Source organism: Vombatus ursinus, unplaced genomic scaffold (assembly GCF_900497805.2).
Source record: "Vombatus ursinus unplaced genomic scaffold, bare-nosed wombat genome assembly UNPS02014816.1, whole genome shotgun sequence".
Classification (NCBI taxonomy): Eukaryota; Metazoa; Chordata; class Mammalia; order Diprotodontia; family Vombatidae; genus Vombatus; species Vombatus ursinus.
In genome coordinates this window covers 16,644,643-16,672,314 of record NW_020954594.1, presented here as the reverse complement: position 1 = coordinate 16,672,314, position 27,672 = coordinate 16,644,643, and the positions used below count along the sequence as shown (strand labels likewise).

At 34.5% G+C, this 27,672-nt stretch overlaps 1 protein-coding gene across 1 annotated transcript in view; it reads right to left on the bottom strand.

Moving 5' to 3' along the window:
* The window catches only part of LRP1B (LDL receptor related protein 1B), a 2,189,733-nt gene extending 2,162,281 nt beyond the window's left edge, over nucleotides 1–27,452 (bottom strand). The window contains exon 1 of the mRNA XM_027835590.1: nucleotides 27,272–27,452. Within this exon, the coding sequence (XP_027691391.1) occupies nucleotides 27,272–27,452 (181 nt within the window). The remainder of the gene's footprint in view (nucleotides 1–27,271) is intronic.
* Between the last annotated feature and the right edge of the window lie 220 nt (nucleotides 27,453–27,672).

Below are 27,672 nucleotides of genomic sequence, written 5' to 3'. Positions count from 1 at the left end.
TTTTGGCAATGCCTTATATATAATGTTTAGCAGTAGAAAGTCTACTACATTTCTAGTTAAAAAATCTGGGTTCAAATCCTTAGTGTGCCACTTTCTACCTGTGTGGTCTTGGACAAATCACTAAACTTTTCTGGTCATCACATACCTCACTTGTAAAATGAACGGTTGTAGTAGATAAGCTCTAATAATTTTTCCATATTGGTCTTACTCAGTGATCTCAACAGCCCCCATCAGTTTAACTATCATCTATATGAAAATGAAATCAAGATCAGTATCTGGATCTGATTGTTCTCCTGAGCTCTACTCCCACATCACCCACTGCCTTTCAGATTTAATGGTTTAGATGTCTCTTATCCATATCAATATTGACATGTCCAAAACAGATCCCATCATATTTATCACCAAAACTTGTCCTTTCCCCCTATTTTCCAATAACTATTGAAGGCACCACCATCATCTCAGTCACTCAGGTTCACAATCTTGGCATCATCCTTGAGTCCTCATTCACATTAACTCCACATATTCCATCTGTTGTCAAAGGTTGACATTTCAACCTTTACAACATCTTGTGTATATGTCCCTTTCTTATCACTCACAGAACTACCCCACTAGTCCTAGTTTCTTATTACCTCATACCTGGATCAGTGACCTTCAGGTTGATCTTTTTATTTCAAATCTGTCTCCATTCCATTTCATCCTCCACTCAGCAACCAAAATTTCTTTACAGCAAAAGTATGAAAACTCAATAAATTCATTCTCAAAGGTTTGTATTGTTCCAGTTATGAAATATACTGCTTGGCATTTAAAGCCTCTTACAACCTGTTCACTATCTCTCTGAAATTCTTACACTTAACTTTCCCCCACATACATTAGGATTCTTTTGCATTGCTCTACTTGCTATTCTTCACATGTAATACTCCATTGCTCTGCTCCAGGAATTAACAGTAGCTGTTACTCATGCCTGTACTGCTCTTCCAATCTCACCTAAGTTTTCCTAGTTTCCTTGAAGTATCAGCTCAGATCACAACTTCGGCAAGAGATCTTTCCCACCATTCTCTCTAATTTGTTCTAAGATTAATGTCCATTTACTCATTCCTAGCATGTATGTTTACAAATTGTCTACCTAATTAGAAAAAGAACAAGTACCAAATTTCTGCCTTTATTTGCATCCCTAGTTCTTAACACAATGCCTGGTATGTAGCACTTTTTAAAAAAATAATTGCTTATTGACTCATTGACTAAATCTGTGATTCTATGAATTTGGTCCTAAAAAAAGAATAACTATATTTATGTTTATGTATAATATATGTGTGTATGTATATATATATTCAAATATTTGTTAAAACACAGTAGGATACTAATATGGGTATTTTTATATAAAACCCAACTTCATGAAAGCAATCAATACTTTCATAGCTATTGTAGTCATAATGATAAGGTAAAGAAGCATGGTTTGACAAGAAAAACTTTCAAGTAGCCAAGAATCCTTCTGGTATCTGTCCCCTTCATATTTCAACTCTTTTTTTCCTCATCTATTTCTCACTCTTTTAATGTTATTTCTGGACCTTACAAATTTTTGTTCTACTACCAAAAATTTACCTCCTACATCCCATTCTCAATCTCAAGGTCTTCCATGATAACACCCATGAGTGATATTGTTCTTTAATATATTATAACTGCAGAGGTAAAAATATTTATGTAAAAGGAGTATCTGGAGACCATGTTAAGGTAAAAAAAATTAGATGGCAAAATTTCAAGCAGGCCAGTGGGACAACTTTTTGGTTTGGTGGGTTTTTTTTAAAGTCATCTTTAAAACATAGTGCTCATGCCACCTCCTTTTTCACTTACAGTTAAGGCCAACAATGCAGTACTATCACTATTCCTTTTTTGAAAAATCCCAAAGATTGATGTTAATCCCATAGTTATAATTGAGATCCACCATTATAATGCTCCTTATAACTCAAATGCACAGTTAGGATGAATTGGTAGAAAAGAGAAATAAATGCCTCTCCTATATAATGTTCAATATCTTGTATAAAACATATTCAAATTTGAATGGACTGAATGTAAAGGTAAGAAATAAAATATTATTTTGGCAAATAATTTGATGAGAGAGGAAAAGAAGATATAACAGAAAATGATTTTATAAATGGTGTCCCTAAAGACCAAGTTACCTCGCCTGTTCTTAGGGGACTCCTCTACTCTGGTGATCTGTTCATGTATAATCCAGAAAGGCTTTGTTTTGATAAGTTTTCCCTTGCGGTGTCATGATTTTAAATTCATTCTGTTGCACAGCAATTGTGTATAGTTTATGCTGTGTTATTTTTATGTTTTAATTATTGATACTGCTGATTCTCTTTATGTAATTGAAAACTTGAAGTGTTAATATCTTAATTTACTTCCACCTTGAGGCTGTTTAGGAAATGCACCAGTTTAGAAACCTAAAGCAAAGAGAAAAAAATAAACCAAACAGAATTCAAACCTTTTCTAACCATACTTGAAATAAGAAGATGTTATTATAAAACTAAATTTTCTTTCCCCATGTAGAAATTGAATGAGGGAAAGAAGAGAAAGCTTACAAAATGGAATATATAAAATGTTTTTAAGATGAACCACATTTAAATTATACTTTACAAAATTCAAAAACCATAGATATCAAGTTTCAAAGTATTTTCATTATGAGGAATTATCTAGAAATTAACACACTAATAAAATCTGTGTCATCTGGAATATTAGTGATTTTTTGAGCAAATGTTTATGAAGTGACTACAGTTCACAGAATCCTAGGTTTTAGATAGGGAGAAGGGGAAGATATATATGTATATAAGATATGGTCCCTGTTTGCACATAACTCAACAGTCTGGTTTGTGACACCATGCAGACTGAAAGCAAAATGCCATCTGAGGATATTATCCACCAGATTAGTAGGATTCATGAAGGAAACAACAAAGGAACTGAGCTATAAAGGATATGGGTAATCAAAAAGGGAGAGAACATTGAAGCATAGGGAATATTGTAAGCAAAGCAAAAGCATGAAAAAATATTGGAGAGGGTGGGTAGTTGAATCTTCAGGAACATAGAGTTTGTAGAAGAAGGCAGTATCTGTAAGATTGGAAAGATAGAATGATGCCAGATCATGGAAAATTTTGGATGCCAATCTAAAGAATTTTTACTTTGTTGGTAGGGAAAAGGTAGCCATCAAATGATTTTAGGTAGAGAAGCAATGTGAAGTACAGATCTGTATGAATTTTCTAGCTCTATAATTAAGATGCTAAGATTCTATGTAGCATCAACAGATCTGTATGAAATGTTAATCTAATCTAACTCTCCTCCCCTTTCCAGTCTTCTCCATCTTATACCCCACACCCCACATTCTCTGTAATCCAGTGATGTTGGCCTCTTTGCTGTTCCTCATACAAGATACTCCATCTCCCAACTACAGACATTTTCACTAGTGATCTCCTATGCATGGACAATACTCCCTCCTCATTCCAAGCCTCCTGGCTTCCCTGGCTTACTTCAAGTCCTAGATAGTCCCACTTTCTACAGGAAACCTGTTCCAATCTTTCTTAATTCTGGCATCTCTCTGTTAATTATTTCCTTTTTTTCCCAGTATTTAGCTTGTTTGTATGTAATTGCTTACCTGTTGTCTCCCTCATTAGATTGTGAACCCCTTGAGGGCAGAGACTAATTTTGGTTGGTTTGTTTGTTTTTACTTTCTTTGTATCCCCAGTACTTAGCACAGTGCCTGGTAAATAATAGGCACTTACATTTTAAAAATACATTATGGACTGATAATTATTTGTAGAGAACCAATAAAGTAGAAGTGTATGAAGGTGGGAATATCTATTAGACAACTGCTATAATCTATGTCAGTAATGATGACCTAGACTTGGGAACTGCAGTAGGAATAGAAGGATGAAGATAGATTTGAGAGATACTGTGACTGTAGAACTGATAGAGGTTACCAGTTATTTGATTTGGGAGGTGAGAGAAAGGGAAGAGTCACAGGTCACATGAGAGTTGTGACACTCAGGTAAACAGGGAAGTCATAGAGTAAATTCAGTTTGATAGGGGAGATAAGTTTCTCAGCATGTCAACTTGGGGATCAAATTAATGGACTACCCAAGTAGCTATATCCTTTAGAAAGCTTGAGATGATGATTTGAAAATTTGGAGATAAAGGGCTAGAAATAAAGATTTGGGATTCCTTTATGTAAATGCAGGTTTTGTAGTCCTTGGAGTGAATAATCAAATGATCATAGACTTAATTTAGAAGGGACCTAAGAGATCATCAAGCCCAAAACCCTTATCACCCAGTTTTGAAGATAAGCAAACTGAAGCACAGAGAAGTGACTTACCCAGAGTCAAACAACCAATGAGTGTTTGAGAAAAGATTTGAACCCAGCTCCTCCTGAATAAATCCAACTCCAGTGGAAGAGTATTGAGATAAAAGAGAAAGCAAAGGTTGCTAAAGAGTCCCCATAAGGGACTGATAAAAGGGAAAAAAAACATGCTCAGGACAAAGAAGTTATTTTATAACAAAAAAAGGAGAGAGCAAAGTATTTGGAGCCAAGGGAAGAGGCAGAAGTAATGAGAAGAGTGTAGTCAGATGTTCAAAGTCTTGAAAAGGTTTTCAAGGAGTATGAGAATTGACAAAATGCCACTGGATTTGGACAGTGGTAACCTTTGAGAAAGCATTTTCACTACAATGGTGGTAATAGAAGCCAGGTTATAAGTGATTACAGAATAAATTGCAGGTGAATAATTTGTAGAGATGAAATAGATGGAATAGGAGCTGGTTGGGACAGCAGGGTCAGAAGGAAGCTCTCTTGGAGATTGGGGCCATAGTGATGCTTTTCCAATTTGGTAAAAGCTATCAGCTTGTCCTTTTCTACCATTGCCTTCAAGATCCTTGGGCTGCCATCAAGCCACAATGAGGCTTCAAAGCAATAGTTCAGTGGATGTCATCAATAATGGGTCCTCAAAAATACCCAATAAGTGGAAAAAAAGAAAACTAGGATGGAATTGCAACATGACTTGCCTATCAGTTGTTTTCATATCCATCTTAGGAAAAAAGAACAGTTAGAAAAGTGAAAATTTACTTTTTTATGTCACCTGTCATTTTAGTGACTAATATTTCAAGTCACCATGAGGTACTTTGTCTCTTTCCTTGCTTTGTTTGACAACAGAGGCTTCAGCAAGATTTGGGGTCCAAAAAAGAATAACTGACAAAGCTAAGAGGTGACAGATGTATGCTAAAAAGTTTATTTCATTTACTACACACAGCAGCTGCAGCACATTTTCTTCCCTTTCAGCTATTCCCTTGGACTCAGTACATTTCAGATCTGATTTATATGTCTTCTGATTACATGATGTGTCTGGACAAGCAACAAGAGAGAATGAATTTGTTTTCTCAGGGAAAAAAATGAGCACTAAGATCTTACTCCTTTATATATCCTGAGTATTAGAGAATCTGTGTTACAGGTACAATCTTATTCTCTGGCTAAAGAATGATCCCTGCAGGTATCGTCATTCGTATCAGCACATTTGGTCTGTGATATGTGGGAAGAACTATTCTTCCCACCAACAAAGTTTGAAAATGTTCCTAATTGAGTGTGCCTCATCCTGAAAGACCTATCATATCATCTCTTGCCATCTCAAGTAGTCTTCTAGTTCAATTCATGTCCCAGTAAATGTACAGGAATTCTCCCATTCAACAACTAGTATTCAAAGAAAAGGCCCATGGATTCCTAGCCCATTATCACTTGACTAAGGTTTTCATTGGATTTTTAAAGAAGCAGACTGATTATTTCCTTTTCACAAAACGCAGTACTGTGCTGATAATAAGGGATACTTGTATCTTATTCTAGGAAGGGGTTATAGTTTTAAAACTAATAGCTTAAGGGGAATGATGACAACAATAAAAACAAAACAAGATGACCTTGTAAGCTTACATGAGCTTCAGCAGGCTTAGAGAGGGTCCATTTAAAATGATGCTTGGAAGCAAAGAAGGAAAAAATGTAAAACTCTATGCTCACTAACATTAGTATTGGTTAATGATATTCATGAGCATACATCCCTTGCCCTGCTTTAAACATGGCTCCCTGTAAATTCCCATGGGCATATCCCCAAATCTTAGTGATTGTTGGGGGTAGTAGTTTTTAGACACTTTAACACCTTTGAAATGTTTTGATGCCTTTCCCTCCCATCTCCATGGAACTGGACTAAGGCTAAATTTAAGTATGGAGAAAATGAAAAATCAGCATTATTAAAACAAAATGCCATTGCCCTTTCCAGCAGAGGTTCTGTATTGTTACAGCCAGGAGCATTCATTTTATAAGGCCATGGTTTACCAATTTTTACATTTACAGCTTTCTTAGAACAATTCTGAGGAGTACCATCAAAGAATTTTCAAAGCTCAGCTCACATCAGTAAATCATGTCCTTCCAGTTACAGAAAGCCAGAGATTAGAGTATCATAGAAATATCTTACATTTCCTTGTTTTTAGTATTCTATACAAAAATAGGCCTTGCCCATTTTTTGGTTTAAATGAAAAGGGGAGAAAAGCATCTCCATTTAGGCATTTAACAATCATTTTCTTTGAAGGACAGTCATGCCTACTGAGAAAAACAATTTGTATATTTTATATCCTCCTCAATCCCCCACCTGAAGAGAAAATAATAGCATCTGTACAGTGTCAACATTAGAAAGCAATGGCAGGCTTTGTGGTTTTCAAAGGCTATATGAAATGATACATCTAGGATTAAAACAGACAAACCTAGACTTGATTTTAGTCTTCATTCTGATTTTCTGACAGAAAATCTTTAATGTACAGATGTTGACAAGAAAGCAAACTGTCCTTTATGTAAATTTATCACCCAGAAGCATTGAACATTTACTTGGAATTATACAATCATATCATTCTTGCTGCAAGAAATGTTTTTCCCAAAGGTGTATTAAAGTGATGACACATATTTTTTGCCTTTTTTTTAGCCAATTCCTGAAGACAGGTGTGGGTTAAAAAAAATAAGAAAACCTTGCTATTTACTCATGCAGAGGAATGCCATCTCTGACAACAGCACAAAACTCAGAAGGATATTCAGTCTTGCCAGTAATTCATTTTTTCTACTTTCAGGGTCCAAGGAAACCATGTATCTCAACCAGACCAGACCATCAGTATGCAACCAAAGTGATGATCTCCAGGACCATGGATAACTTAGTGGACTGGAAGTACTCTGTTATATAGGGAATCAAAAGTCCACTTTTTTTCTTCAGTAACAGAGACTAAAGAACAAATCTTTTCAGTTTTTAATCAGTAAAGATAAATAAGAAAATGTAAACAAATGTCTTGAAAAATACCATGACTAAGCACTTATTTTTTTCTTGTGATATAGATTAACCCATCATTTACCTTTAGGAAAATCAACTGAGAATTTCTAAAGGATGACTGAGAAAAAAATCCATCTTGACCTCAGAGACTTGTATACTGCTTTTCAGAAGTAATCTTAGAAATAGTTCTGTTATTAAGGCTGTTTCCACAAAAATATAGTTTTGATATATTTAGGTCACCTCGAAAAAAATCAGTTAATCACTGGTTAGTGATAGTAAGAAATTGATTCAATACTGCAGAGCATGTTTATATCAATGCTTCACATCTTTCCTAATCTTTTATTTAATTGTCACACCCTCCAATTTGAGGTGGTAGTAAGGGAGACATCACCACTATGGATTATACAATTATGCAATAGGGATGTGAGGAAATATTAGAAAAATAGAAATCATGTGTTCCAATGACTCCTAATCTATGGACCCCAGGTTACTGGGAGGCCATAAAGACTTTGCTAGAAAATTTACACGCAAAGAAATAAATAAACCAATGAATTCTGTAGACTTAAAAATAACATATCTTGTACACCTATGTATTACTGTTTTTGAAATAGTTAGATATTCTTTGTGATTAAGAAAACAAACTTAAAATTTTACTGCATGAAATTCTTCTGGGGTCTGTGAATTAAAAAAAATTGATGCCTATTTCAGTATAATTGATTTCTTTTATAATTCTAGTTATTTTATTTTATGTATTTAAAATCATCATTCGGAAATATTTTGTCTATAGTCTTCACTACATTATCAAAGTGTCCATGATAGACACACACACAAAAAGTTAAGAATCACTGTGTTACTGCATTCCAAGTAATTTTTTTAATTGTTTTAACTTGTTTCAAAACATAGATGACAACAAGACAAGAGTACAAGACTACCGATATTATCATATGGTCTGTATTTTTTTTAATGTCCTCACAATGAAAAATTTTAGTATCACTGTCTATCCATTAAGTGGAGGGTGATACAAAGGTGGTTTTCTTATTCAAGTCAAAAAAACATACGTTTTTAAGCATCTGCAATGTGCCATGAATTGAGCTAAATTCTGAGGGGGGTGGTGTGGAATGAAATAGTGTCTGCTCTCTAATGACTCCTCACATATTTTTTTATACCTGCCTGAATGACTTTGCACATAAATGGAAGACTCTATGTGATCTTCCATATTTATGTGTGTGTGCATGTGTGTGTGTGTGTGCACATGTGTGTGTGTGTGTGTGTTTAATCGAAAGTCACTACTACTCATTGCTTTCTTCAAGATTCAGATCGTCATCTATAGCTGGCTTTTCTCATCATACTCCACTCTCAGATGCTAGAGTCTTTTCCTGTATTAGGAATGTAACTGATATGTATCTATGCATGCATGTACAATGTCTGATATGATAACTGGTTTAGACAGATAAATATCGATAGGTAAATAGATGGATACACATATTTACATATGTATGTATGTATGTATGTATGCACATATACATTATATGTGTATATCGAGTTCCTAAGTACTTGCTTTTTCTAATGGATATGTTTGTCTATTGCCTACAGATTTAAAGGAGTTTGATAATTGAGAATTCTTGACCACTGGCATTTCTATAATGGATTTTCTTTGGGATGGAGCAAGAGGGTATTATCAATACAGTTGCCTAAGTTCTATTCCACTCGAGGAGAAACTGAGATGGACTCCATGATCAGTGACACATACATACAAATGTGTGTTTGGGTGTGTCTGTGTCTGTGCATGTGTATGTGTGTTTGTGTTTATGAGTGTGTGTATGGAGAGAGATAGAGGATCTTTTATATCTATATATGCTTATATCTATCTATAGCTATATATTATATTTATATCTTATATATCTATAGCTATATATTATATATCTACACTTATATCCATATCTATTTATATATAAATCTTTAAGCCCTATGCAGTGGTTAATTGAGAAGTGGTACAATTAATGTCATAAAATAGTCATTTCTTTTCAGCTTGCTGTAGCCTTATACTATTTAGCACAACCTTTTCATTCAATAAGATGTTAAGAAAAAAATCAGTGATCATCCTGAATAAGGACAAAAGGAGCTCTTCATAGATTGAAAAATTCAGATTCACCACATTCTGGTGAGGTGGGAGCCTTTCATGCATTATTCTCTTTATTTTATCAGGAAGGAAATAGAGACAAAGAGGGTAAGTGACTTGCCCAAGGACAAAGAGTGAGTCAGTGGCAGAGCTGGGAATAGAGCCCACTTCTTCTGGTTCCCAGTGTACAGTTTTTCTCAGTAAGCCATAATGCCTTTCAGATGGATCATTTCCTAAAATGTATTAAGTTGTTAAAAATGCAATATGGATGTTGGATTGCTTTCCAGCTAGCTATATTCCCCTGTACTTTACTAGTGCTATTATTGGAAGCTACTCTGATAGTTATATCAGTGGTTCCCATTTCTCTCTCTCTCTCTCTCTCTCTCTCTCTCTCTCTCTCTCTCACACACACACACACACACATGCATACACACACACTCACACACTCACACACACACACACATACACACACACACATTATGATAGCATACAATTAAACACCTAACGTGAATCAATGAGTCTTCAGTTTCATGTAGTTATAGTTGGGGTCAATTAGGAGAAAGTGATTAGGTTGGACTTCAGTAAGAACTTAAAGATCTTTGTAACAAGTTTTGAGCAGAAAACCCACTAGTTGGAAAAGAGTAATGGCAAAGGAAGGGAAGGAAGTGATTTATCAATATCCAAAGAATGAAAATTTTAAAGCCATTTGCTAACTACTAAGTACTTGCTTTCTCTAATAGATATGTTTGTCTCTTGCCTGTAGGTTTAAAGGAGTTTGATAATTAAGAATTCTTAACCACAGGCATGTCTATAATGGCTTCTCTTTGGGATGGAGTAGGAGGGTATTATCATTGCAGGGCCTTGGATCTATTCTACTCAAGCGCAAATTGAGATAAACTCCATGCCCAGTGATTGACATTAAGATCCAACAATATACATCTTCAATGTGGCTTATCTATTTGTATGATGAATTGCCTTGTCAGAATTGGGTCATCAATTTCTTAACAGCAAAGATTGCATCTTTTCTATGTCCTATAACTCTGGTCCATAGTTGTCTAAGATGTAGTTCAATAAATATTAATTGGCTTGAAATATCTCTCAGTATTTGATTTTGAATTTGGTACAAGAATTTGCTCTAGGATAAAGTGATCTAAGTTCCTTATTAAATAGGACCTCCAATCAGCACAATGATTGTAAACTTTAATTCTTATCTATTTTAAAGTTATTTTTTATTACTCTATGATCAGTAGAGATTCAGGAACCAACTCTAGAAGAATGCTTGACACAATAATAAACAAAGAAATGGTGAAGTTATGTCTATAAAACATGAGACATACAATGTAGTAAATAAAGAATGCAACTGGGAATAAGAAAGACATGAGTTCAAATCATGTCTGTAACATATATTAGCTAGGAGACCAAAGGGCAAATCAATTATTCTCTCAGTGCCACAGGCAATTTTAAGACTATAAATTACATATGGGTTGTCAATTTGTATCACTGTGGAGAATTTCCAGCCGACATGAATGAAACCACAGGTCCTGACCAAAAAATATATACTTGCTTGCACACATATACATCAAAATAAAGATATTAACACAGATATACAGTGCTCATTCTCTCATTCATTCTCTCCCTCTCTCTCTCTCTCTCTCTCTCTCTCTCTCTCTCTCTCTCTCCCCCCCCACTCTCCATACACACACATATACACACACTCCAGACAAAAATGTACATATACATGCAAATATAAATTTTGCATGTATACATAGATTTGTGTATATGTCTGTGAGCATATACACACATCTATAGAGACACAGATATAAATATAGACATTCATTTTTGTGGATATATATGCATGTTCTTTTTTTCTTTGTCTGAACCTGTCATTGTATTTACATAGGTTAACACCCCACAAATCAAACTGGGCAAGGCATTTGTAATTTACTATCCCAGGGAATTGCCTGGGGCCTGAGAACTGAAGTTACTTTCTATGATCCCATAGCTAATGTGTGTCAGGAACAGGGCTTGAAGGCATATCTTCCTCATGCCCAGGACAGGCATGGTTCTATTCACCACACCACATTGCCTTTCACTTGTGTACAGGCTGGTGGGACATAGTTTGGGGAAAGGTAGATTTTTTAAATGATCTTCAAAATATGTTAAGTTCTTACCAAATATATGTCTATGATTACCTTATATATGTAATAAATATGTGATAGAGTATTCAATAATAATAATAATAATAATAATAACAATAATAATAGTAGCTAGCATTAATGCAGTACTTTTTATTTGCAGAGCTTTGTATGTTATCTCATTTGATGCCCACAGAAACTCTGTGAAGTAGGTATTATTATAGGTATTTATATCTACCAGAAATTATATCTGGTGATCACAGAAATATATTTTGTGAGAATTTGAAAATATATCTAGTGAAACTTCTCTGTAGAAGTGATGTAGTTTTTTTTAAAAAACTAGTCAGCATTCAAGGTCTAGCTATATTAATTCTTAAGTGCAATACAGGTATAAAATCTAAAAATGGTGAACAGAATATTATACAGTTGGCTCTGGTAAAGTCATAACTCTCTCCAGAAAAAGGAAAGGTGAAACTTAAACCTATCCCATTTGGTCTCAGCATGAAAATTTGCTACTCGATAGGATCATATCTTCTCTGCAATCTATATTTTTCCTTTGCTTTTTTTTTCTCTGCTACATTTCAATAATCATTGTACAGCACAACAATGCTGATTCAAATCTGGTGGCTTTATCTTGTCATATTATAATCTATTTCACAAGGTTCCTGGAGGTCTGAAACTGACTGAAATCATCAGCAAAACATTTCCTAATTATCATTAAGGCAATTTGGTTATCTGGATGACTTTCATTGACATTTCTCACCCTAAGTCACAATCTAGGCCAAATCTCTCAGCTATAAAATCATTAGGAATAGCCCCTGGGTTGCCTTTCTCCCTAAGTTTTCTTCTTGGATAACCAGCTGGGTGAAGGAAGTTTCCTGGAAGACTTTAGAAGATTGAAAGAATTATAGGATTGTCTATCTAGAGCTTAAAGGGACTTCAGAGGCCATTTAGTACAAGACCTTCATTTGACTGTTGAGGAAACTGAGGCTCAGAGAAGTCAATTGACAATGACCTGCACAAGGTGACAGAGTTCAGTAATCAGCATAGGAACAATTTGAATGTAGGTCCTCAAATTCCAAAAGTAGTTATTATTTTTGTTTGGTGAGGCAATTGGGGTTAAATAACTTGCCCAGGGTCACAGCTAGTAAGTGTCAGAGGTCAGATTTGAACTTAGATCCTCCTGACTCCAAGGCTGAAGCTTTATCCATTGAGCTACTAGCTGCCCCTAAAAGTAGTTATTCTTAAGCAAAATCCTCCTTGTTTTCCCCATTCCTCCTCACACAAATGCATTTTCTCCAACTATATTGAAACCTTTCTCCTGATATTACTTGGTTATACTGTATTTTCTAAGGCCCAGAAAGAATACTTTATTCTCCCCCTATACTTGGTAGTGAACTAGTGATCCCATGAAACTTGTTAAGGCTTGTAATTAAAAATCATTTTCTGGGAAGGAGGCCCTGTGGAGTAACACAGAGCCCACTCATCTTGGTGTTAAAAGCCTGGGGTTCAAGTCTCCTTTATTCCACTTATTAGCTATGTGAAATTAAAGGCTAATCCAGGATACCTCACTACCATTTTATGGCATAAGAAGAGAAAGTTATAGCTTGATTCTCAAACTAATGGTTCCTCCCTCCATTCCAGAAACTATATTTGTTCTATATTTATTTTTGCTTTTTCTTATATGTTTACATGTTATTTTTTGAGGTCTAGAACTTTTTGGTCAACATATCCCTGGTGCACAGCATAGTATCTGACACTCAATAGATATTTAATAAATGATTATGGTTGGTTTATTTTGAATCTAGATGAAACACCAATATGTTTTTCTCTGTGGGATATAGCTAGAGGAATACTGGAAACATTTTATTTTGTCTGAAAAGAAAATAAACATGCTAAATGTTAATTTTTTTCAAGAATTTCTAGGAATTTGGGGAAATGCTACTATCTTTATTAACACAGTGAACTGAATCTTGGCTTAGACAGAGAGTTAATAATTTAGTTTGGAGTGTGGGGATAGAATCATTATTACTTAATTTCATTCAGAAGACAGTTTTGTTAATCCTCTTGGGTCTTTATCTCTAAATCTGGGTGCTCTCAAGTAATTTCAATGTTTAGGAAAAGAATGTATTTTTAAGAGACTTTCTTGTCATTGTAATATTTTTCAGATGTCTCACTAGTTTGTTATCTGAATAAATTTTATTTTTTTAACTTTTTTATAAAATGTTCTAACTCTGTCCCAGTGGGTCACAGCATCTACTGCCCAAGTATCTCTTATTTTGGCTGACTGGACTCCACTTGTGTTTTTTTTTCCAACTAAAATACTAATAATCTTCCCTGGCCTAGCACAATCCTGTCCCCACAGTCTCTCTTTGAGGTACAAACTAATAAATAAACAAACAAATAAATAGATAGATGGATAGATAGTAGATACAAATAATAATGAAAACCCACTTGGAACTTGACACCTTACTGTATAGTGTATAGTTCTAGCTGGGGCATATAAATCATGCTTCATATCTACAATATACAAATAACTCTTCCCATTCCTGCAGTTTTCAATTACTCAGATTAATTTATTTCTAAACTTTTTGGCACCCCTCTGCTAAAGTAGACAGTAAACCAGTTTATAGAAAGAGGCCACAATTAAATATCAATGAAAAATCCCTTAACTTCACATATTTTACTCAGGACCTAACTTAGTTAGCTGTGATTTGACTTTTATACCATGTTTCTTATTTAAGCTCTTTCTCAGGTACTTATGTAGGACCCTATACATAATTTTAATTATAGTATTGAGATGATGGGGAGAGGGGCATTTTCAAAGAGCTTTCTGACAACATAAATGAAAAATGAGCACTTTAACTTGCTCACAAATTGAACTTGTACATATACTTCAATAAGATTTTTATGAAAATTTCACATTCAAAAAGTCCTTATAAAATATATTGGGTGAAATGTTCTATATCCAGACACTGCCTTGGCATTTATGGACTTTTAAATATTGATCTTTACTTTTTATCTTCTAAAAATAATCTGACTTTATTGTGAACCTTCTCTTGTTAATAAAGATGTCTTTGAATATAAAAAAGGAAATACGTTTTCTTTTCAACATCAACTATGGTGATAATTTAACAACTATAAAAACATAACTTAAATGGAGTTACTACCTTCTTTCTTTGATGCCTTCAATCAGCTCTTCATGAAGCAAACATATTCCAAAAGGACTCAGTGAACTCTTCAGATGCTGCTTAAATGACTTAGATAAAGCAGGCTGAAAGAGCCAACACCTTATCACCATGAGCAGGTGGGGAAAGTTCTTAATTAGGCATGTTCCAAGCAGGGCAATATTAGCTTTAAAACCAAACAGGACTTTCTAGAGTTGCAAGGGAAGGAATAAAGGTTATGTTGAAGATATAATGAACAGATAGTGAAGCACAGTACCCTAATGGAACTGAGTCCCATAAAAGCCTGGGACCTCAATTAAATTTCATTCAAAGGAAAATATTTCCTCTATGTCCTCTTTATCATTTTATCCATCTCTCTTCTCTGCCTTTTTTTTTCAGGTTCATTTATGTCTATAAAACTCCTTTTACTGCTTTTCTCTCAAAGATCTAGGGAATACTAAATAGAGTGCTAAGAGGTAGGCATGCCAAGTATCCAGAGAAAGGATTTTCCTCAATAGAAGTGAGGTCGATGTCTAATGTGCATAACACAGTGCCTGGCACATAGTAAGAATATAATAAAAGCTTGTTGTTTTTGACTAGGGTGTTTTCATTTCTTAAATAAAAGTAATCCATGGGATTAACTAGACTGGAATTTTCAAACCTATATATTAAGACTCATGGACAGATTGTAAAACTGACAGCAGCTCTCCTTCCCTGACTTGGAGACAATAGGTTTAATGAAATACTCCTCCCCTAGAAGACAGGAACTATCAGCTCTACCACTAAAAAGCTACAAGAATTTGGGCAAATCATTTTATATTTCAGTAATTCAATTTCTTCATATAAAAAATGAGGGGATTGGACTAGGAGATTTCTAAAGTCCTTTCTTGTAATAATATATAAATTATGACCTTACTATGGCACCAACCTTTTATCTCATGATTTTAAGGCTCCAGGGAAACAAAAAATGACTCCTTTAAAAAGGAGTAGAAGTATCCTAGATTATCTAATCTAAATTCTTCATTTTATAGGAAAGAAAGTTGAGGCCCAGAAAGATTAAGTGATTTGTCCATAGGTACTGAGCTATTAAGTAGGAGGGTCACGGTATGAATCTTTTTTTTTAATGACAAATTCATTGCTCCTTTCACTATACCACAGCTACCTCTCAATAAAATAATAACTCAATTATAAATCTTTTAAAGGTTTACAAAGTGCTTTGTCCTAGAATCTTGTATGATAGGTAGTATAGATATATGATCCCCATTTTGCAGATGAAGAAACCTAGATTAACAAGGTTCAGTGAGTTGACTAGGTTGCATAACTATCAAATATCACAGCCTGAATTTGATTTTTTTTTAAATTTTAAGTCTAATGTGCCTGCAGGAGACAGTGTCCCCATAAATAAGATCAGGGCCAAGAACCAAATGTAACATTATGAAAATCTATATGGCAAAAAAAAAAAAAGAAACTATGGTTTTGCTTTTCATTTAGATCTATTATTTCCTCTTTGTAGGAGATGCCTAATGTGGAAAATTCTCTCCATTGATGCAGATTGGCAAGTGATTTAATTTATAGTAGTAGAGATTTGCCTGGGGCACTAAGAAATTGTGTTTTGTCCATTGTCATACAGCTAATGTATGTTAGAAAGGGACATGAACCCAGTTCTTCTGACTCCAAAGGAAGCCCTCTATCAACTATTCTATGCTCTTTATCTATCTATCTATCATCTATCTGTCTGTCTGTCTGTCCATCTGTCCATCTGTTTGTCTGTTGGTTTATTTATCCTATATATATGAGTATGTGTATATACATATATACTTATATATACATACATATATACATATATACTCGTATATACATACACAAACAGAGAGAGAAAGAGATAAGATAGAGACAGAGAGAAAGACTGAGTCTACCTATTTCATCTAGGGTAAAAGAATGGCCATTCAAGGACCTAGTCCCACTCCTAATGGGTATGAAAGCTTTCATGTGCGTGGTTTCTGACTTGTGTCACTTCTACCATATCCTTGAGCAGCTCAGTAGCCTTCCATTCTTTGGGGCTCACCATATTGTTATAAAGATTAATGTAGCTACTCAATCAGCATAGAAGACTCTTCTTCGGAACTCCTGAGTTCAAACAATCTTCCTATTTTAACTTCTCCAGTAGTAGGATTTACAAGTGTGTTCTACCATGGCTAGTTTTACACACACACACACACACACACACACACACACACACACACGTCTTTTTTGAGGCGATGAAGAAATAGCTCCAGTCATTAAATATAACAATGGAATTTTCTCTGTCTTACATAGGAGAGTTTATTCTTTCTCCTTGATGAATTTCAGGAATTTAAGGCATTGATTTGGTATATGTAGCATGATGTCATGGCATTCAGTCTATTCATGTGAATAGGCATCATCCTGAATTGTTTTCATCTGTAAAACATGGAAAATAGTAACTTCTCTGTCTACCAGCTTCAAGGGATTGTTGAGAAGCTCCACTTAGACAATACAAGTAAAACCATTTTTAAAAGTATAAAGGACTAGACAAATTCAAGGTGTTGTTGCAGCTGTTATTATTAAGATTGTTATTAATTTATTGCTAATGATGCCTCTTCTCATAAGAATCTATAAGGTGCTTGTAATATTGCTGCATTTCTCTTTTAAGCGATGGGTAAAATAATTTCTATAGCAGTGTGAAGGGACTAAAGTAGGGCCCAGATTAACAAATATGCAAAATGGAAGCTTTATGACCTTTCTGAATTTTAGATTCTTTCAGGGCATTGCAAGTTGAAAATGTGATAACATTTTGGCTGCTTCACTTTCAAGATTAATTTAAAAATGTTTGACAATATGATTAGAAAATGGAAGTAAGAATAAAATGAATAGCATAGGATATTTGGAATAGTCTGTGTAGTAATGCTAAGCAAGAAGACTGAGTTTGAATTCTACCCTTAATTAACTATTGGTGATATGCTCTGCAAACTGCTTCATTAATGTTCAGTATTTTTTGCTAACTTGCAGGGTGGTATTTTACTGCCATCACTTTATGGACCTGATATTTATGCTGATCATCCTGCTGTGTTATGTAGCAGAAGTTTGCACTACTTACTCATCTTCAGTAGAGTGAGTGTTTTGAGATTCTGATCTTCATCCCCCTTATAATTAAAATGAAAAATTTTTGTAGATGACTCACCAAGTTCAAACTGTGGCAAAACTAACTTGACCATGAAGGGCTCATTTCAAAGACTTTGTCATAATCACCATACCCTAATCATCTATTGAAATCTGTCATAGACTAATGATGCTGCTACTCCTAAAAAAACCCACAAAGATGAATAATAGTGAAATTTACTAATGCTTCTACTTCATGTATTCTGAAAAAAAATTAGGCAGTTATTTTCAATTCAATAAATATTTATTAAGTACCTATTACGTATAAGTCATTATGCTAGACATTATGTATTAAAAAACAACAACAAAATTGACAGTGCCTGCCCTCAAATATCTTACGTTCTGCAGTGTATGTATTTGTGTGTATGGGCACATCTACATATAATTAATGAAATATATGTTTAATTGAAAAGGGGAGAGAGTACTAACAAAGAGGGAAAAGGGGGGAAGTAATTAGGAAAGTCCATTTATGTATGAGATTTGTGTATGATTTCAGGGAATCAAAAGATGGAACACTAAGCTCCAGGATTACTTCTCAATAAAGATGAGTAGTGGAGGATATAAGTGCTTAAAAATCTTTAAATAAAGAGAACTTCGACCTAAATTGTCTAGATATTTTATATAATAGTTCATTTTCTTAACCATATGTACCAGGTACCTCAACTATTTTATTTGTGTGAGTGGAAAGCCTTGGTAAAGTATCAACGTCAACCTTTATTCCCATGAACTCTTTGTCCTTCTTTGCAGTCTAGCATAGCATGATCACCATTTCTTAAGGAGGAGATCACCCAAAAATTGTTAGCTCATGAAGATTATACTTATTATATTTTTTCTTAGAATTTACTCAATATATCCCAGGATTCCTCAAAGGAACATAATTATAGCATCATCTTTTTACCCCTACCTTTTTAGTTCTCTTTGTTCATTGCAAGAAGAAAGGGCAAAGCTTACAAACTGTCATTAAAGAAAAACTCAGTGGTTGCAAAATTCTCAAGGAATTATATATTCTTATTTCTAAAGTTAAACATTCTTGTAAAGCTAGAAGATAAGTCAAAGAAATGTGCAAAAGTTGGGAAGGAATGTCCTATTGATACTAAGAATGAAACAAGAGATGGTCTGTGATGATACCTTGATCTTCCCCAAGAAAGAAATGTATTCTTTCTGTCAAAATGAGGCCGTATTTCAACAATACCCTCTTCAGTTTGAAGACTAAGCCATTCAGGACAATGAAGTGCATGTAACTTAGGCAGAGATGTCCAACTGATAAAAAGAATGCATTGCAAGATAAAATATAATATATGGTTCTTACCAAGGCAAACTTTCTTCTTCATGCAGTTTATGCTATTTAACTAAGTTGGAAGAAATAGCATCTGAACAGTATTTCACTTAAGGTGATTTGCTAAAAAGAAAAGAGCTATATTATGCATCATGAATACATATGTACACATCTAAATATAACTATATTTTAAGAGTAGGTCAGGAAACAGTGAGATTAAACAGAAAGAAATATGTTCAAATACTGGACGAGCTTATTAATTTTCCATATTATGATCAGAAATAAAGCCTTTTCAAAATAGACAATGTACAGAATGGCACCTAGTTATTTCAAGAGAAATTCTGAATTTTCAGAAATTATATTATTAAACAAAGATAGAGTGGCATTTGAATACAATTGTGCCCATTATGTGTTTACTATTTTGGCAAATGATAGTTACGAGATGTTAAATAGGTCTGAATTCAAGAGAAACATCACAACTAGATGGACCCATATATTGAATCTTGTAGCTGTATGTTTATCATAATTAGATGCATCCAAAACATTTTGATAAATTTATATATATAAAAGTAATTGTTATTTCTTTAATAGCACAATGAAATTCCTTACTATCCATTCTATCATTTTAATGACTTATTCTCTAAGATGAATTAAGAATCTGAATTTTTTATAATATATTTTTCTTTTCATTAAAAAATGAAAAGATTAAATTAAAACCAATAAAAACTATATAAAATATATGTAAAAGTGATGAACACATTTTCCCAAGTCTAATAACTAATAGAAGAGACAGCATAACAAAATTGAGAGAATACAGGCCTTAAAACCAGGAAGACCTTTGTTCAAGTACTGCCTCTGACACATCCTAACTACATCACATGAGACTCTATGTCTCAAACTACAATATGTTACAGATACATTGACCATCTGCATTGGTAGAAGTCCCCATACCAATAGTTTCCTGCAAACACATTACTTGTCTAAACTAAAACAAAAGCACAAGCAAGAAAAAACTCTGAAAACAAAAGAAAAGAAAACAATAACACATCCAGATTAGAAACATATTTGTTCTAAGTTAATCTAAGTTCAAGCCAATATTAATTGAAATTGAATCTTACTAATAAGTTCGTTACCTCATGTATTAGTGAATTACAAAAGGCAAGACAAAGTCTGAAAAACAAAAAAAAATCATGTCAGTGATAGACGATTGGAGTGATATATGATTTCTTCATAAAATATGCTTTCAAGATGTGTTCACAAGTACGTTAAATTTTGTATGAATTGACTGATTCTTTACTAACTACATCTTGAAAATTAAAAAAAAAACCACCATTTCAGTCCAACAATGTATTGTTAATAAGTTAATACAAATCAAAACAAACATGTGTGTGGATCGGTCATACATTAATGAGTTTGTGATAGAGATGAAAGAATATAGGACAAGGAGTTAAGAAGGCATGGGTTTTAGTACTGGCTGGACCACTAATGCATCTGTGTGATCTTGGGAAAGTAACTTAACCACTCTGAGCCTTTATTTTCTCATCTAAAAATTTGCAATATTGATAGCTGCCTTGTCCCTCTTAGCAGGTTTTTTTGATGATCAAATAAGAAAATGTATGTGAGAGAGGTTTGCAAAATAATAAAAAAGAAAGTTCTTAGTAGTATGTTGGAAATAACTGACCATGTTTGTGATAATTGAACTCTTGATTGCATCTGAAAAGAAATAGAGTTTCACTATGCTACTGGAAAGAAGGGAGCACTTTTGTTATTGGAGAGGGAGAGATATTAGGTTAAATCTATTGGCATAGAATATAGTAGGAAGAATTATACAGAATAATGATAGAATGGCTAAAATATGTATTTGCCTGCATATTGTTTGGCAAATCTCATCAACCTCTCTGGGTCACACTTTCCTTGGTTTTCTCATCTACAAAATGAAGGCGTCAGACTGGATCACTTCTAAGACATTTTTCTAGCTCTAAATCTATGTGATATATGAAATTCCCTCCATGGTCTCTGATATGCTTTATATATTCTTTTGATACTTTAAAAAAAAAAACTTTATAAAATTTTCCTCTCAACAAATGCATCCAAGAGCACTGGAATTAATATATTCAAAATTTTACATCAGATCATAAAGTTTTATATATAAAACCACTTATAAAACATTGCATTTTTTAATAAGCACAGTCCACCTTGAAATTGGGAAATTGGTACCATATTTACCCTGCTCATTCATATGTCAAGAATTTTCATTGACATTGTACAATTACCAAGGTTTCATTTTTTTTTCAAAAAGTCCTCAGCTTCCTTTCTACTTTTTTATAGTATTTAACCTCTAGAGATAATAAATACCTTCTTAGGAAAATAAAATGCTTAGGGAAATAAAATGACATTCTTTTTCACTAAACAAAACAATAGGGAAATGTCATGATGACCTGGTGACTGTTACCTTTATGAATGTTGTTAGTTTCATTATCTCTGTTAAATAGCAGGGTAGGGAGTTTTATATCTATGTGCAGGTACCTCAGTGCTTAAATGTTCAAGTCTCCATCATGAAGAGAAGGATATTTATCTTCTGACAAGTTCAATTAAGAAAACTTTTTTTTCACTTGTTTGTTTAATGAAACCAGGTAGGGACCACAGGTTTTGGAGCTGTAAGGGATCTTAGAAATCATTTAATCCAACTACTTCATTTTATAGGTGAGGACCAGCTGAGGCCCATAGAGGTTAAGTGACCAGTCTAAGTTTTTTTTTTCTTTCTTTTCTTTTGGAAATTCTATTTTTCTTCATTCTCTTTTTCCAATCCAAGGCGGCTTTTGGCACAGTTCTGAGACAAAAACTGGTGTTCCATTTCCTTAGGGGATAATGGTGAAACTAGAGAAAGACCTAAAAAATTTACACAGGGAACAATCATTGAATGATGAGCACATTCTAAGGGATTTACTTATTTTACTTCACAGTTTCATTAGTGCTATAACTAGAAGACAAAATAAACATGGATGTTAAATACAATATACACATATATACATATATCTATACATATATACACATATATGTGTATGTGTGTTATATATACAATATAACTTTAAATATAACAAGAGTATCCCATTTTAAAATCCTATTATAACAAATTATTTTGTTGCATTGAAATCTTAATGTATATATTATAGTTTGAAATAAATTACCTATATTTTGAAGCTTGAAAATCCTTTAATTATACAGTCATCATTGCAAAAGTGAATGTGTACAGGGACAGCTAGGTGGTGCAGTGGATAGAGTACCAGCCCTGGAGTCAGAAGGACCTGAGTTCAAATGCGACCTCAGGCACTTGACACTAGCTGAATGACTCTAGGCAAATTACATAACCTCAATTGCCTCACCAAAAAAAAAAAAAAAAAAAAAAAAACATGAATACGTAACAAGACTTTATCTCTATATTACACAAAGAATATACCTTTGTATAATTCCAAACAAGGTAAGTCTAGAAGAAAAAAGTTTTTCATGACAAAAAAAGAGGAGAGGGAGAGTTAGAGGTAGGGAGGAAGAAGGGGAGAAAGGAAGGGAGGAAGGAAGAAAAGAAAGACATCATGTTGGCACAGCATATGTAGTTTTTAGTATAAATTCCTCTTTTCTCTTTGAATGTGCCTATCTGGAATGAAGACAAGTGCTTCCTTTGAAAAAAGAATTGTTTTGACAGACAGACATGAAGATAGATTTATTTATCAATACGTCTAGTTTGTACTGTTACATACATAATCCACTATCACCAGAAAAACAGATGTAATTGGGAAAGTAATAGATGGATACATTTCACACTACATGCAAGTACTGATAATAGAAACATAAATAATATGAAGACAAAGATTATGCTGTTTGAAGGTATTAAATGTTTCACCTAATATCCTATAGTCATTTAAATGACCAAATTACATTTCTGTGTACTCAAAAATATAACTTTAAATGGAGCCTACCTATATAGAACCCCAGGATGATAAAATAAAATTAAATAGACTATTAAATAGACATTAAAATTATTCTCCAGATATTTGTTCTATCTTGCCCAAGATATTTTATGGTTTCCACCTGAATGGCATGTAGCATTCAAAAGGCATCATTTTTTCCTAAGTATACCATGACACTTTTTCCAGATCTGGACCTCACTCTCCTAAGATTATTCTTTGAGGCCACTTGAATATTTTAGGCTTCTTTCAACCAATGTCACAATTGGTTAAAATGTAATCACACTAAAATGTCCCTGTATATTTTTCACCCATAGAGCTTCATTTATATTTAACTATGTTTGTAAGGGAGTATCATCAAATGATCAAGGCTCTGCAAAGTTTCTCAAGTGATTTTGATTGCAAAGTTAGATCAAAATCACAGTTATTTTATTTTTAGAAATGGCTCTTTTGTCCATAAAATTTTTTGTATCTCCAACAAACTTCTTTTTTAATTTCATTCCATTCTTTCCTAACCCTATCTTTTGCTTGGTGTTCTATTATTCCCCACCCCAGCCATTATACTTACAACCATTAACATTCTCTCAATTTTCTTCTCCTTTCCACTTTTTCTTTACTTTGTTACCCAGTTTAACATACACAGAAGCAAAACAATGAGAAGCTCTAAAATCTGAACTAATAAGAGAACATCTAACAAGGTTAAAGTCATGTAAGACAACACTATATACATTTATATGAATTTCTAGATCTTTCTCCTGGGTGCAATTGGGGGGAGAAAAAGAATCCAACTAGTAACCAGGCTTTGACATACACATCAATAGATTTTCTTCAATGATTTTCTTTTTATAGAATAAAAAAATCTAAAAGTTAGGTATAATAATTTTGAAATATGCTTCCAAACAACATCAGACCTGAGAACTGAATACATACTAGTGGAAGCTTCCTCAGAGTCTTTTCTTTCAAGAACAATGACATTTTTAAAGATGATGCTTTTTAAGTCTTAATTTTAATCAAACAATGCTTTGATATGATATGACATTATGGTATGATGAATTGGTTGATTCTAAGTGAAACTGATTCATTCATCTCTTTCGGCTGATATGATTTACAATGATGTTGCCTCTTTAAGAAGTGATGTAGTCTAACCAGATTTGACAATAAGCAATACTTTTTTTTGCTTAATTTAACCCTTCATTGGAAGCAACATAATTGGAAAAAAAAAGTAGACACAAATTTTAAAATAGATGATAGGTTAATAAGTACAACTGTGACACAGAGTTGCAAGTACAGCTTTATAAGATAACAGAACTCATGCTCACAAATGTGCAGAGTGATTGAGCAAAACATCAGATTGATAGTAATGTTGACATTTCTTTTCAATCTAAAAAAAAGTTTAGTAAACTGGCCATTGAACAACATATATTTAGAGAGCATGAGAAAGGCTACAAGTGAAGCTATCTCATTGAAAACACACAGATATTTCAGGAATATCCAGGTGTCTGATCTGTTCCTAAAGGGCAATGAACATAACAAGCCTGTTTAATAAGTTATAGCTCATTCACTTCTTTCTTGAGTCTGTCTTCTTATAGCTTCAGGTTTTCTGAGTGCCATATGTCATGCTGAAATTGGACTATTTGTCCCTTTAAAAACAGCCAGATTTCTCCTTTCCACTATATTTGACCCATTCTCTTTTGTTCAAATAACTGGTTGTGATACTTTGGGTTCTTTTTTAACAGGTTTAGCAGCTCAAGTTGGCATGCTAAACCATGCCAAAATAAGCAATCCTTGACCATTTTTACTTATTCAGTTGAATGTGATTTGGCTATATAATGGTACAATGCTTGACTTGTAGACAAAAATGACAGGTTGTTTAAACATCAAATCACTACATGAACTATAGAGGTATGAATAATGATGTATCATGTCTATCTCAGCTACAGAGCTAACCTGGATATATAAATATAAACATATATACATACATACATACATACAATATATGTATATATATATATTTATCTTTATATCATGCTTTCAACACAAATACACACATAAACATAAATGCAAAAATATCCAAAGCTTTACTTTGACACATAAAAGAAAGCCCTTAACTTCTTTAGTCCATAGTTCAAAAGAAACTAGCTGGATTGGAGCTCAACATGTTTAACTTTTTTTTATTGATTCTTGATCTCTATAGACATTCATTCCTATCACCCTGGAAACAGCCGTATTCACATAAGCACTAAAAAGACCAAAATTCCTGATCTCAATGCGGCCAAGCCTTTCTCAACGTGAGACTCAACCATAAACACTCCAACAGTGATGATCTGCTAATGCCATTCTTTTTTTTTTTAAAGAAAGAATTTGGAATGAGAAAACAAATAAACAAACAATCAAACTTCATTCTAGTGCCTAGTTTTGGCCCTGCTTTGAACAGATTTCCTAAGAAAGGTAGATGCCTGATCTTCAGAACTTTAAGTATTACTGTTAGGTAAAAGTCATGTGTCCCTTTCCTCATTAGCACATTTGTGCCCTGTTTCCAAATCAACTCCAAAACAAGTTAAAACAAGTTCAGAAGTGATCTGTCAGAGGCTACAGTCTAGAGGTGAAATAATTTGCAGTTAAGTGGCAGAGACCTTTTTTTTAAATTAAAGATTATTATTAGCAGATGTAAAACAACATGCCATGTGTCCTGAAGGAATGCATAATAAACTCACTACTGGGCACAGTAAATGCCATGTGTGGATATGATATAAACTCTATAAGCTTCAGATGCTAACAGCAGGTTAGATAGAACCATCACAATTAATGCCTGTGTTCTTTCTTATAATGAAGCAATAATTTTTAGTCAATGCATAATTGCTTTCATACAAACAGTTATTAGATCACTCAATGCTACATTTTTCCTTTTTGCTTGCTATTGGTGTATAGTTTATCTCTTTTTCTAGTTAAACAAAAAGCCTCACCATTATCAGTCACGATGAGATCAGTTTAATGATAAAGCTCGACCTATAAATTACCCTATTCTGCAACTTCATAGTTAGACACTACTATTACAAACACTCCCAACACGCTGCTAGCTTAATTTTTTACTCGACTTCTATTGCCAAAGGTTATCAAACTTCTACAAAGATTCTTGGCTTTCCAGATAGAAAGTTTTGCAGAATCCACCTTTATTCTGATCTCATTTCCCTTCCCCCTTTGAAACTTGGACTACTCATAGGCTATTGGATCTAAAGCAAGAACAAAATGCCAGACAGGAAAGCCACTGCACTAGCTACTGAGTTTGGCATCTCAAGGTAATAGAAAAGCTATGTTGCCAAGGTCCGACCTACGAAAAGGGGGGGCGAGAAGTTTAGGACCCATTCTGGTGGTGCTTTTTCCCCAGCTGGTCTCGAAGAGCAATTGCTCCCTATATTGGCTACATAAGTAATCTCGCTGGGAAGTCTGTTCCACTAATACTGCAGGAAAGGACGGGAGGCTGTCATCAACCCCCCCTCTCCTTTTTTTTTTTCCCCTTTCCTCAAAGGTTGGTTGCAGCAGGTAAGGAAGTTCAATGTAGTGATAAGTTGAGGAGGGAAGCGCACAGAAGCGCCCAACGCGGGGGCTGGAGAGCCCTCAAAGACTTGCAGTGCACCAGGATCGCTTAGCAATAGGCAGCGAGGGGAGCTTCTTTAAGACGCGGAAATCTGATGCTAACATCTGCAGCGTTCGGGTACACGGGTGGCAACGAGCTGCGAGGTTCAAACGCTCTCAACTGGGCAAAATCAGAAACGTTTTTTTTTCTTTTTTTTTTTTTTTTTTGGTAAAGGGGGAAAAAACTAAAAAAAAAAGACTTCAAGAGCTTCACGTTTCGGACGCCTGGTTTTCAGACCCCCATCATTGCCGGGGGGGAGGGGCAAGGGGCAGAGGAAGGAAAAAAAAAACACACAGAGACACGACAAACCCCAAAACAAAAACTGTGCATCTCAGCACACCGTGTCCCGTGCAGTGGGTCTGCAGGACCCAAGTTTCCCAGTCACTTCTTCCCTAGCATAGCCTAGTAGGAAAGCCGGGCGAGAGACCGGGAGAGAAGGGGAGGAAATCATAATAAAGTATTCTCCTTACCTCGATCGGCTCCCACGGTCAGCACCTTAGCAATAGGCAATAATCCCGAGATTGTGACTAAGGCTAAGAGAAACTCAGACATTGTTGTTGCCGGGTAAGGCAGCCTGCGCTCGGGGTTGCTTGGCTGCACTCTCGGCCAGGCAGCGGCAGCAGCACTGAGCCCGGAATGGAGCAGCGTCATTTACAAATGTCACTGGAAATTCTTCTGCTAAATGAGCCCAGCCCGTCTGCCTTCTCCCTGCCTTCAGCACGATTTGGAAGGTGTATGGATGTGTGTGTATGTGTGTGTGTGTGTGTGTGTGTGTGTGTGTGTGTGGTGTGGTGTGTGTGTATGTGTGTGTGTGTGTGTGAAAGAGACAGAGGGAGTGTGTGTGTGCGTGTGTGTGTGCGTGTGTGAGCCG